Source organism: Carassius gibelio, chromosome B5, assembly GCF_023724105.1.
Source record: "Carassius gibelio isolate Cgi1373 ecotype wild population from Czech Republic chromosome B5, carGib1.2-hapl.c, whole genome shotgun sequence".
Classification (NCBI taxonomy): domain Eukaryota; kingdom Metazoa; phylum Chordata; class Actinopteri; order Cypriniformes; family Cyprinidae; genus Carassius; species Carassius gibelio.
Genome location: NC_068400.1, coordinates 37,249,513 through 37,261,312, shown reverse-complemented (window position 1 = coordinate 37,261,312; position 11,800 = coordinate 37,249,513). Strand labels below are relative to the sequence as shown.

The following is an 11,800-nucleotide window of genomic DNA, read 5'->3' as shown; positions in this document are numbered from 1 at the left end:
GGCAACTCTAAAACGGATGTATGTAGCTACACTACATATTAATTCTAGTCGGGAAAAAGTCACTCATGATGATAGAGAGTCAGTTTTATTCACTTTTCATCAGTCATATAAAATCGCAGTTTCTATTTGTGCTTTATAGTTTTATTTTCTCTCTTATTCTCTCCTTTAATGCTCTATCAACAATCAAACCATAATATCTACTTCTAGTCCAGTCTATCTGGCATATATATCATCAAGTGCAAGGATAAATATAAAACTGAGAAATATAATTGTTGTTGCCTCAGATTTTTTACATGAAGATTACTACATGGTTAGCTATCCAAACGAACAGATAATAATATTTTCTAAATTTTTACGAGTAGTAAATATAAACCGTTTATGTTGTCATTAATTGCCTTTTGTACATACACGGTACAAACAGTGCCATCCTCCATAAATCCCCCATACAATTTGTGTTGATAGATGAGCTGATTTCTTCAGAAAGAAGTGTTTCATCTAGTGTTTCATCGTTTTCTTGTCAAACTGGTTTGTATGGTGACATCACACACTGGGTCAGGATAAGTCACGTGATCGGTTCCCTTCCCTTCACCTGAAGCCCCAGGGCGGAAGACAGGTGTAAGTATCGGTACCAGGTAAGACATCGATGGTTTTTAATAAAATATATATTTTTAGGCAAAAATATGTAGTCTAAACTCCCACATCTTGAGTGTAGATAATGAATACGCTTTTACAGTGAAAAATTAGTTCGTTTATTCAATCAGAATGACTTAAAACTCCGTTTTATTTCTTACATGTTATTTGTTGACAGGCTGGTTTCAGTCTATGGTTTCAAACCGCGTTAAGATCAGGTCTTGCAACGCAGATTTTGTGCCATCGTTTCTATAAAATCACATTTTTGCTAGATTTTCTAAAGTGCTTTTAAGCTTGTTTGACCAGCGTGTAACGCGCTTGTTTATTTTTTATTTCAGTTTGCTTTGTAAGGGGAAAAACACGGTTTTAAATTCACCCTGTGAGGCAATGTAACTACCCTAGGTAAGACAGTTACTGAGTTTTGTAGTATAAAGTATGCAATGCTTTTATGCACATAATTCTAATTTCTGCATTGACCAAAATATTTAAAACAATTGATTTGAATGGTTAAATGTAGTATAAATAATATTCACCATGTTAGTTATATAATAGTCCATGTCATAACAGTAATAACTGACTTATTAATATCAGATATCATTTAAATATCAATGAATCCTTACTTTTATGTTTGTAAAAGATGTGCAAATGGCATTATGTCAGTTTGTATGTGACACAAGACACTATAATAATGTGGATAAACTTTCTGATCCTCAGTACGCTCAGCTGCTAGAACCATTCCCATGTCTTTTGGAAACGGGTCAGCGTCCCGCTTTGATCGGGTCCGCGATATGCCTTACTATGATCAAGTGCCCATTGGCTCACTGCCGTGGGGTCAGCAAGCTCCTTACCCACTCGGTGGTGAAGTGGCAGCATCTAGCTATGACAGTTTACCACCACCGCCTCTCCCCGGAAACCCTCCTGTTGGCCCGGAATTCTACCCGAGTGATGTTGAAGACCAGGTGGATGATGCCATGGACATCAAACCCGTCCGACGCTTCATTCCTGACTCTGTGAAGAACTTCTTCAGAGCCAGTGGCAACCGAGGTAGCAAGAAATGGACCTTTCCACCACCACCACCTGATGTCAACATCACCACCGAAGGCGTCCCGTGCTCTCCACCACACTCACGTGCACCCTCACCTACAGCCCCCAGCTCTTACCTCGACCCTTATGGAGGGTCTGGAGGCAGCTACAATTCAAGGAAGGAGCAGGCAACGTTATTAGGGGAGCCGCTGGAATCGGTGTCCGGTCGCTCTTTGAAGACGGCTATGACTTACAGTGAGAAGGTGGAGGAATACAACCAGCGCTATGCATATATGAAGTCCTGGGCTGGACTTCTGCGCATTTTGGGATGTGCAGAGTTGCTTTTAGGGGCTGCTGTTTTTGCATGCGTCTGTGCGTATGTGCACAAAGATAATGAATGGTTTAATATGTTTGGTTACTCCATGCATCAGATGTATGGGGGAACATCAATGGGTGGGATGTATGGAGGAGCTGGAACTGGAATTTCCTACTCGGGACCCTTGACTCCTTTTGTTATTGTGGTGGCTGGAATTGCATGGATAGTGACTATCATTCTAGTAGTGTTAGGCATGACCATGTATTATCGTACCATTCTCCTAGACTCCGGCTGGTGGCCAATCACAGAGGGTGTGGTAAACTTGGTGTTAGCGTTGCTCTACTTGTCAGCTGCAATTGTGTATGTGCGAGACACAGTGCGTGGAGGTCTCTGCTATTATCCACATTTCAACGCTGGACCCAATGCGGGGTTTTGCCGAACAGAGGCTGGACAGAATGCTGCCATCATCTTCCTCTTTCTCAACATGCTGTTGTATCTCGTGGGAGCATGCGTGTGCCTGAAGCTGTGGAGACATGAAGCAGCAAGGATGTACAGAGAGAGAATGGGTCAAGAAGTAAATTTCAAATCATTTGTTCTTTGAAATATAATGCTCCATAATGATTTTCCCATTTTAGTAATACCAGTAAATTATCTTAAGCCTAGCTAACAAAATCTAATTTTCATGCTTTTCTGTTCTTATTCGTACCTAGATGAAATCAGAAGGACTTCCACTCCATATGGTAAGCTGTTGAATTTAAATATTAAGAAGAACATTTTCAGATTTTAAAATCATTGTTGTAATGTACTATTTGTAATCTAATCTCAGATTGGTGCCGGCTCAAGTGTCTCTGTGCCCATCCTAACCGCTCCAGTAATGTCCAGTCCAGAATCTTATGATGGCAAACCTGCCAACCCAGTTATGATGGAACCAGAGATCTTAAGGGGTCATATTCCTGCTGGCCACATCCCAAAACCTGTGGTTATTGCAGACTATGTGGCGTGAGTTTCAAAGAATACCGTATTTTTCGGACTAAATCGCACCTGAGTATAAGTCGCATCAGTCCAAAAATACGCCATGATGAGAAAAAAAACATATATAAGTAGCACTGGACTATAAGTCACATTTATTTAGAACCAAGAGAAAACATTACAGTCTACAGCCGCGAGAGGGCGCTCTATGCTGCTTAGTGTAGGCTACAGGAGCAGTGAGCAGCATATAGCGCCCTCTCGCGGCTGGGGACAGTAATGTTTTCTCTTGGTTCATGTCTCTTAGTTCATTTCTTATGGTTCACGTCAAATTAATTTTGATAAATAAGTCGCACCTAACTAGAAGTCGCAGGACCAGCCAAACTATGAAAAAAGTGTGACTTATAGTCCGGAAAGTACGGTACTTATGTTAACTGAAATCAATTAATAAATACAGGCTTCATGAAATAAATATACTCAGTTTTAATGAAGTTCTGACAATAGCCACATATTTAGGACTGGTTATAGTTATCTCATGCTTTTTAAATCTCTTATCCCTTTTGTATCTGAATGTTTGCTCTAATCTTTCTCCTCACAGGAAATATCCCACAATCCAGTCTGATGAGGAAAGGGAGCGATACAAGGCTGTGTTTAATGATCAATATGCAGAATATAAAGAGTTGCATGCTGAGGTTCAGGTCTTAACGCAGAAGTTTGAGGAAATGGATAATCTGATGAGGAATCTCCCACAGCAGCCTTCCAGTCAAATGGTAATTGTTTTAAAAAGCAAATTATTTCAAAATTATTATGCTTGCCGGTTTTATGAGCTTATATTATTTGAGAAACTACTTTGAAGTATTTGTAATTGAAAAAATTTTGTCATCACAATTAAACTGAATTAGTTAAGACTCAATTATGTTTAAAAACAGCAAAGAGCTGGTGACCAATCATAGTAGAAATTAATTTAATATATTTCTCTAAAAGCTTTTGCATTGAAACAGAAATATTTTAGATATTAATCTTGGTTTACCTTCCACAGGAGCAAGAGAGAATCAATGGCATTATTCAAGAGTATAATAGAAAAAAGGCTGTAAGTACGGTTTTTATGTTATGTATTTTACCTATGTTCTACAAGTTTCTCTGACCCATTTCGAAACCTTCATCTGACTGTTGCTTTTCTACATTCTTTAGTCTTTGCAAAATAATGACATAGTGTAGTACCTGTCTCTGTTTGAGTGCCACAAACCGTAGAAACTGACAAACTGGAAATGTTAGGGTGACATAAATGGAACTATTGAAATGTTTACATACTTCCTGTCTGTGTGTGAGTGCATGCCAAATATTTCTTTACATGTTTCTGGTTGTAGGACCCGACATACCAGGAGAAAAGGGAGAGATGTGAATATCTGAAGAGTAAACTTGCACACATAAAGCAGAAAATTCAGGAGTATGACAAAGTAATGGACTGGAACGATGGTTACAGCTAAACAGAACTCCATTATACTTTCTTCAAAGAGGGTCCCAGAAAAGAAGCAACTGTCCCAAAAAAAAAAAACAGTCCATGGCTATACCTTCAGGAATTAACAGAGTTTTTGGTTTGGTCTTGGTATTGAAATAATTTCATATTGAATTCAATGGCAAGAAAATACAAAGAAAGACACCTACCACTTTAAACCCAGTGAAAATGTCCCCTTCTCATACTGATAATTAATGTGGAGCAACATGAGCAATGTTTTGATCATATATATTATATATGATGTTTTTATATAAACTTTTTATTTTAGAAGTAGGTCCTTTGTAGAAAATCACTGGAGTCTTTGAGCTTCCTGTAGTTAAGTGGAGATAGAAATAGCTCTCAAATGATATTTGTTTAAAAAGTAATATCTCTAATGATCTTAAATTTCTTGGTATATTTATAGTTTAATTTTCACTTTTGTGTCTTTTATACGGTACAGATATGTGTGACTTATATGTAAATATTTTATCACCATGTGAATTTATCCTTCTATTTCATTTTTTTTTCATTAATATTGGAAGTAGATAAAATAAACATCTTTTTTAACTAAATGAAGAACTAGTAGTTTAAACTCCAAGATATATACCACCTCTCATGTCTATTTATATTTTAACACGCTCTACTACATGGCTCAGAGCATTATATACCTGCTGTTATAGTTGAACTCTAGTAATGCACACTTTTACTGACAGCTCTGAAGGTATCAGGTTACAAGCTGCAATTAACTCCAGGAAGAAAAGGTGATCACGCAACCTTATGTGTCATGAATATTGAATATGGTGTGTAATAATCTAGAACAATCCTGCATTAATCATTGTTATTGTTTGTATGGCAATTTATGGTAATTGAAACAATAATTATAGGTCTGAGCAATATGTTGCACTAAGGAGACTCAAAAAAATGAACAACTTGATACCTATTTCGAATTAAATAATGACTCAATTGTATTTTAAAGATACCTCCCAGATTACAAATTTGTGACTTGAGCAATCAGAAATTCCACTGGTCTTATACATTTTTTGCAATTTATGTGTATGTTTTCTTATGAGCTATTACAGGCGTCTTAAATCTTTCTTATTGGTGTAGGGAGGGAGCAATGACTCCCATAAAATGATTAATTAAGCATTTAATTACTGGATCATTTCTATGGATGAGGTACACTTTTGTGTTTTATGATACATATTTTTGAAAGCATTAGAGACAGAAATACCAGAAATTGTCTAAGCTACTAGTTTATTCTAGTATAAAATTAACACAGCCTGAAAAGTAGCTAGTTCTAAACATAAAATGCGTCAAGACAACTTTTGCAAAGCTATAGACGAAATGTATTGTTAAAGTAGCTATGCAAATGAACCTGGCTCGTCATGCTTCTGTTAAATTGGGGGCGCGCGCACAAGTTGAGGGCGGGGCTGCACCTGTGCAGGTGAGGATGGGTGGAGGCTGGTTGCACTGATGTGTTGTTAGGGAAGGCAGATTTATGAAACTCTCGGTTTTCAGCGGGCGTTTCCTGAAGGCTGAGCGTTTTGCAGATCCTTGAAATACTCCCGTAGGAACGAGCACGGATTACAAAATATTTAACAGCTTTGACTTCTTTGGTAAGGAAGGAAGAGGGTGAGTTTCCTCGATACGATTAATTTATTTTTGTAATTTGTTTTTAAATATTCTGAGCTGAATGTTGTTTACTATTGCGCATCGAAACTACGTTCCGCGGCACAAATTTAAGGAAATTTAAATAGTTGTACGCTTAGCTATGTCTTTGTCTATTGTTGATTTTTTTTTTTATTATTATTATTATTATTTTTTTTAAGAATGATTTTCTCCAGACCTTCGTAATTGGTTATTCGTTTAAAATTCAAGGCGTCAGGTATCCCAATTCTGAGAATATTTTTACGTTTTTTTTTCTCTCTCGAACGTACACAAGCTGAAGTACATGCAGTCTACTGTTTTTTTTCCCCATTTGACCTCAAACGTTGAATTAATGTTCTCATATTTCTTAAATGAAAACGTTAGAAATATGCAACTAATCCCTACACAAAATAAATTAATTAAAATTACAGTGATATTAAGTTGTTTTGCTACAAACTGCTGCCACCAGGCTGTGGTGTTACTCTAGCAACTGGACCACTGATCTCTCTCTCTCTCTCTCTCTCTCTCTCTCTCCCTATATATCTCTATATCTATCTATCTATCTATCTATCTATCTATCTATATATATATATATATATATATATATATATATATATATATATATATATATATATATATATATATATATATATATATATATATATATTATAGATCAGTGAACTGGACACAAGTAAAAACAATTGAAAAAAGAGAGAGTTTTCTGGCTATACTGATGGTATATCAGGACAACACTTGGTCCCTTTTTACAATTATGTAAAAAAAACTAATAATTCTGATTGCAGAGCCATTAATGACTAATGTAAAGAGCCACTTTGTATCTTAAGTTCTATCACCATCTCTGTATCTAGATTAGATCAAAGTCTGGGTTTTTGGTTTTATTTCCTCAACAGTGCATTACAACAGTGCTATATCACATTGATTCATAAAGTATGTTTTTTCATTCCTACATCAGAATTCACTCAGATAACCCTTTTTTTGTCCAGGAAGCTAACATCATGCAGAAAAAATCAAGTCGCCCTCCTGCACATCATAGCAGACAGTAAGTTGCATATTAGAGAAACATATAATCCTCCATTATCAGTAGAAACAAGTTTTCTTTATTGAACTTTTACTGCTTCATCATAATGGTGTTATGACCTGAGCAGCATTGTTTTAGTTCCATTTATACATTATTATAGTTTTTGTTAATATTTTTAATTAGATTTGAATTTGTATTTTCTATTTTCTCCTTAATGTTAGTTGTGTGTGCATATGTGCACTTATTTAATTTTGAGAAAAGTGTTTTTATGGTTTTAGATTTAGTTTTAGAATAACATTGTATCTGAGTAAAGTTTTAAAACATAATTAGTTAATAACTTTCTTTTTACTCATCCATATTATCTCACTTTATCATTTTAGTCACCACCGATCCTCCCATCGCACACCTTCTTATCACCCTGATGAAATGCTTCACTTTTACCGCTGGACGTCACCCCCAGGTGTCATGAAGATTTTGTGCATCATTATCATCATTTTGTGTGTGGCTATGTTTGCCTGTGTAGCCTCCACACTGGCATGGGACTATGATGCCAGCGCCATGGGCCTCGGGGGTTTAGGGATGGGAGGCAGCTATGGTGGTGGAACATATGGCAGTGGATCGTATGGCAGTGGGCTTGGTGGAGGAAGTTATGGTGTGGGCTACGGCTATGGAGGCGGTACATACATGGACCCGAAATCAGGCAAGGGCTTCATCATAGCGATTGCGGCAATCACCTTTATCACTGTGCTCATCATCTTCATCCTGGTGGTGTCGAGACAGAACGCTGCACAGTCTCCCTCATTCTATCTGGCCTCCATCATTATTTGTGGCATTCTGGCTGCACTCATGCTCATCGCCACCATCGTCTACCTGGTCGCTGTTAACCCCACTTCTCAGACGTCTGGATCCATGATGTACAATCAGGTCCTGCAGATGTGTGCACAATTCCAGAACCAAGAACAGGCCTCTGGCATCTTTATCAATCAATATTTATACCACTACTGTGTAGTGGAGCCTGAGGAGGTGAGCATGTTCTCCTGACTGGGAGTACGCCATCTTCATGATAATATTTGTTCAGTTCAGGAAGGTTATTATCAGACAAAACGTAATACCTTTCTGTTGTTTAGAAATACTAGTTGAGATTCATGCAAACACAAAAGCCAATCTGTCACATTTCCTCTGTATTGTTGTTCATTTGCAGTGTTGTTTAAAGTTTCTTCTTCCTTTCTTTTTTCTTCAAGGCCATTGCCATTGTTCTTGGGTTTGTGGTTGTGGTTGGATTGATCATCTTACTTGTGTTCGCGGTGAAGACCCGAGGGCAGATCAGGAGATACGGCAGGGAGCGTGTTCTGTGGTATGACGTGAAGACCATCACAGACGGACTCACGTCTCAAGGCATCGGGGAATGGGTAAGAATTTTCACTAGCAAATTCCACAAAAGATATGTTTCATGTGCATGTTAGTTCAGTGTTTTTTCTTATTCCGTACAACCTGTGGATTTATGGTGCCATGAAATGTAACTGTTTGTAGCACTTAGGTTGTGCTACTACTACTACAGTATATAATACCTTGATAGATCTTGTTTTATTTTCAGAGGTTGTTACAGTATGTGGTGCCTATAATTTCTCCACTGTCTTTAGGAGTATCACTGGCCTTGAACATTACTATTAAGACCGTCCTTCCATTAAGAGAAATTCTCAGAGAAAGGATTTCCATGAAGAGGTGTTTTTATGTCTAGTTTCAGGGTGTGTCCTCTTATCTACTTTCACTTGATGGAAAATGTGAATAGGATCCAAAATTCCCTGATTAAACACTTGGAACACTTAATAGTGACTTAAAAGTTTATAAACTGGTAGGTGGGAATTGTTAGACCAAAACACATTAGCATGTTCTAGTGTTATTAGGTCACTCCATTGGCTTTGTTCTTACACAACTGACAATGTAAGCAGTGGTAGTTTTGTCCTTTATGTCACGATGCTATTTGTGGAAGTGGTGGAACTGGTTTTGCCTGGCTTTAATGCTTGACCAGACTATTTACTATACAAAAAGGACAGCTCAGTGCGTTGGGGAAACAGAAAAGCTCAAGTAAAAGAGTCCTACAGCAACACTTACAGGAGTGCAGACTACCAAATGATGAGTAAAAATGTTTTGAGATGACAAATGTTGTGATGCTGGCTGTATGGAAGGGTAGGGTATTAAAGACACAGTCTGGAGGAGAAAAAAAAAACCTTTTGATGCAGTATTAGGATACAAACAGGGCTTGTAACAGGGTTTAGTGTGTAGATATTTTTTTTCATTATTGTTAAATGCACATTATGTTTCCAATGAAATATGAAACAGTTGAAGGGTGAGCTAATTACCTTTCTACATGGAATTGCCTGCAGTAAAGTTTTTTTTTTTTTTAATGTATACAAAATGTCTAGACAGAAACTCAGACTTTCTTTGTTTTTGTTTTTCTTCAGGTTAATAATGTTTCCGGACATCCAGAGGCTTTTGTCAATGACTACAATGATAAAATTGGTGTTACACAGCCAATGGTTTACAGCCAAAAACCACTTTACCTTCCAAGGTAGGTCATCCCAGTGCTTTTGAAGATGTTATTGCAAAAACAAAAACTGTGCACAATGCATTACATTTCATATTTCTGTAGACTTTGTCCTGTGACTATTCTACAATATGTTGATTATTATGGATGTGAATTACATTTGTGGTTGTTTGCTGTAATGATTATATCTGTATGCAATTTATGTAATAATCACAAATTATTGAATTATTAATAACAAATAAAATGTACACAAAATGTCTGCTCCGTATTAGTCTGTCACAAGACTAGGTGCCACAGAGTGAAGGAATCCAGGAAATCTTGTCCCTGTATGAATAGGACCTGGTGGATTTAGTTTTGTCATGAACATGAGTAACCAGTTTCACAAACAGATTATGTGAACTGACTGAAACTACGGTGTTCAGAAAGCTATTCTCACTGTCAGTTACAATCAAAATTTTAATAATATCACACCCAAGTTATTAACAAAATTGCTGTTGGTGTTGCAGTGGTTCTGACGTGACAAGCTCTTTAAGTGGACTGAAGGGCAAACTTAGAGACTATGACACTGGAGAGTCTGGAGATGAGCTGGACACTGACTATCAAAGGTGAGGAAAATACAGTTTGTAGTACTTGTGCACTTTAAAAAAAAAAAACTCAGCATTTGACTTTATGTAATTATTAACACTCTCGTCATATTTCCTACTTTATTTTGCGCTGCCATGCTCTCAGTGAGTATCCTCCCATCATTAATGAGCAGGAGAGGCTTGAGTACAAGAGAGAGTTTGACAGAGACCACATGGAGTACAAGCGTCTTCAGGCTGAGCTAGATGATATTAATCAGGGCTTGGCAGAAGCAGATCGAGAGCTGGACCGCTTCCAGGAAGGCAGCCCACAGTTCATGGTATGTAATCTATAAAGTGGACCAAAAATTTACATGTTTAAGATTATGGTTGGCAAGGCTTAATCTCTAAGTTTTCACAGTAATCTCTTTCACCTTTAAATAATAATAAATAACTTTTTTTAACAATTAAGCATTAATTTAATAATTTCTCAAACTGCTTTGATAAAATCATTGTTATTCAAATATGTTACTTTAATATATATTTCTCTTGTTTTGTTATCTAAAAAGGATGCCATGGATGTATACAACAGGCTTAAAAGTTTGAAGAAGGTAAACTCTTTCGGTTTAGAATATTGTTAATTGCATAAATTGTTACAGCGGTTGAAAAAAGTTTATAGTACATAACGTTTAAGAGTTAAGTGTATAAGCAAATGTAAATTCTGACCTGTTTTCTTTCTCACAGTCTTCAGACTATCAGATGAAAAAGAAAAGGTGTAAACAGCTGAAGACAAAACTGTCTGTGATTAAAAGAAGGGTCAGCGACTATGACCACAGACAATAAAACCTGGCACTGGAAACTCAGGAGTGTATATTATGTAGCATGATGTTTTGTTTTAGGGCTTTACTATTTCTGTATTAAATATCTGTATCACTGTATTACTATCAAGAACTGTATGGCTGCTGTATGACCATTTTTTTGCTTTTGAGCCAAACTACACTTGATCAGAATATTGTGGTACCAATGAAGTATTTCGTTTTATTTTTTAAAGCTGGATGAATTCTCCTTTTAACCTTTTATCGTTATCCTGAGACATGAAGTCAAGTCAAAGTGATTGTATCTTATATGACACTGTGAGCACTTTTTGTTGTAGTTTTAGGGATCTTCAAGCAAAGACATTCCGATGTTGTTTGTTATAATACTTTCTTAGTGGATGTTGGTTTTTTTTTTTTATTTTCATGTTGATTGATCTGTAACCAGAATAGCAATCTATTGTTATTTTTTTATTTTTTTAAGTACACACTTATAGAATAGGTGTGAATTTGATTTCAATCATAAAGTTCATATAATTTGGTTCTTTACGTCAGTTCTGTCGAATTTATAGAGAATTCAACAATTTTAATGTGGAAGGCGACTTGTTGAATGTACAGTACTTTTTTTTTTTTTTTTTTGGCTTGTTATTTTTGTACATAGTAAAATAAAGCCATTAAATTTCCAAATGTATTCTTCTGTATTCATTTCTGTTTCTGAAAAAAGTTCAAGTGGGCAACTAAAAGCTAATCATAAACCGTTTTTATGG

General features: G+C 36.5%; 2 protein-coding genes across 8 annotated transcripts; both read left to right on the top strand.

Moving 5' to 3' along the window:
* Positions 1-48: 48 nt before the first annotated feature.
* On the top strand, positions 49-5,124 carry marveld2b (MARVEL domain containing 2b). 6 transcript variants are annotated; one of them, XM_052557419.1, is made up of 9 exons: positions 50-632; positions 809-848; positions 969-1,032; positions 1,345-2,543; positions 2,680-2,709; positions 2,796-2,968; positions 3,534-3,705; positions 3,975-4,025; positions 4,303-5,124. In XM_052557419.1, exons 4-9 carry the CDS (start codon positions 1,371-1,373, stop codon positions 4,420-4,422), a joined length of 1,719 nt encoding a protein of 572 aa, XP_052413379.1. In that variant the 5' UTR covers positions 50-632; positions 809-848; positions 969-1,032; positions 1,345-1,370; the 3' UTR covers positions 4,423-5,124. The 6 variants fall into 6 exon arrangements, with proteins under 6 accessions (XP_052413382.1, XP_052413379.1, XP_052413378.1 ...); XM_052557418.1 differs by lacking the exon at positions 809-848; XM_052557421.1 differs by lacking the exon at positions 809-848 and having other exon boundaries at positions 586-632; positions 982-1,032.
* A 734-nt stretch (positions 5,125-5,858) lies between these two features.
* On the top strand, positions 5,859-11,720 carry oclnb (occludin b). Of its 2 annotated transcripts, none has more exons than XM_052557429.1 (9): positions 5,859-6,046; positions 7,082-7,137; positions 7,497-8,139; positions 8,358-8,525; positions 9,579-9,685; positions 10,168-10,266; positions 10,391-10,562; positions 10,791-10,832; positions 10,966-11,720. In XM_052557429.1, the coding sequence occupies exons 2-9, from the start codon at positions 7,094-7,096 to the stop codon at positions 11,062-11,064; spliced, it is 1,374 nt and encodes a 457-aa protein (XP_052413389.1). In that variant the 5' UTR covers positions 5,859-6,046; positions 7,082-7,093; the 3' UTR covers positions 11,065-11,720. The 2 variants fall into 2 exon arrangements, with proteins under 2 accessions (XP_052413389.1, XP_052413388.1); XM_052557428.1 differs by having other exon boundaries at positions 5,859-6,062.
* The last annotated feature ends 80 nt before the right edge of the window (positions 11,721-11,800 follow it).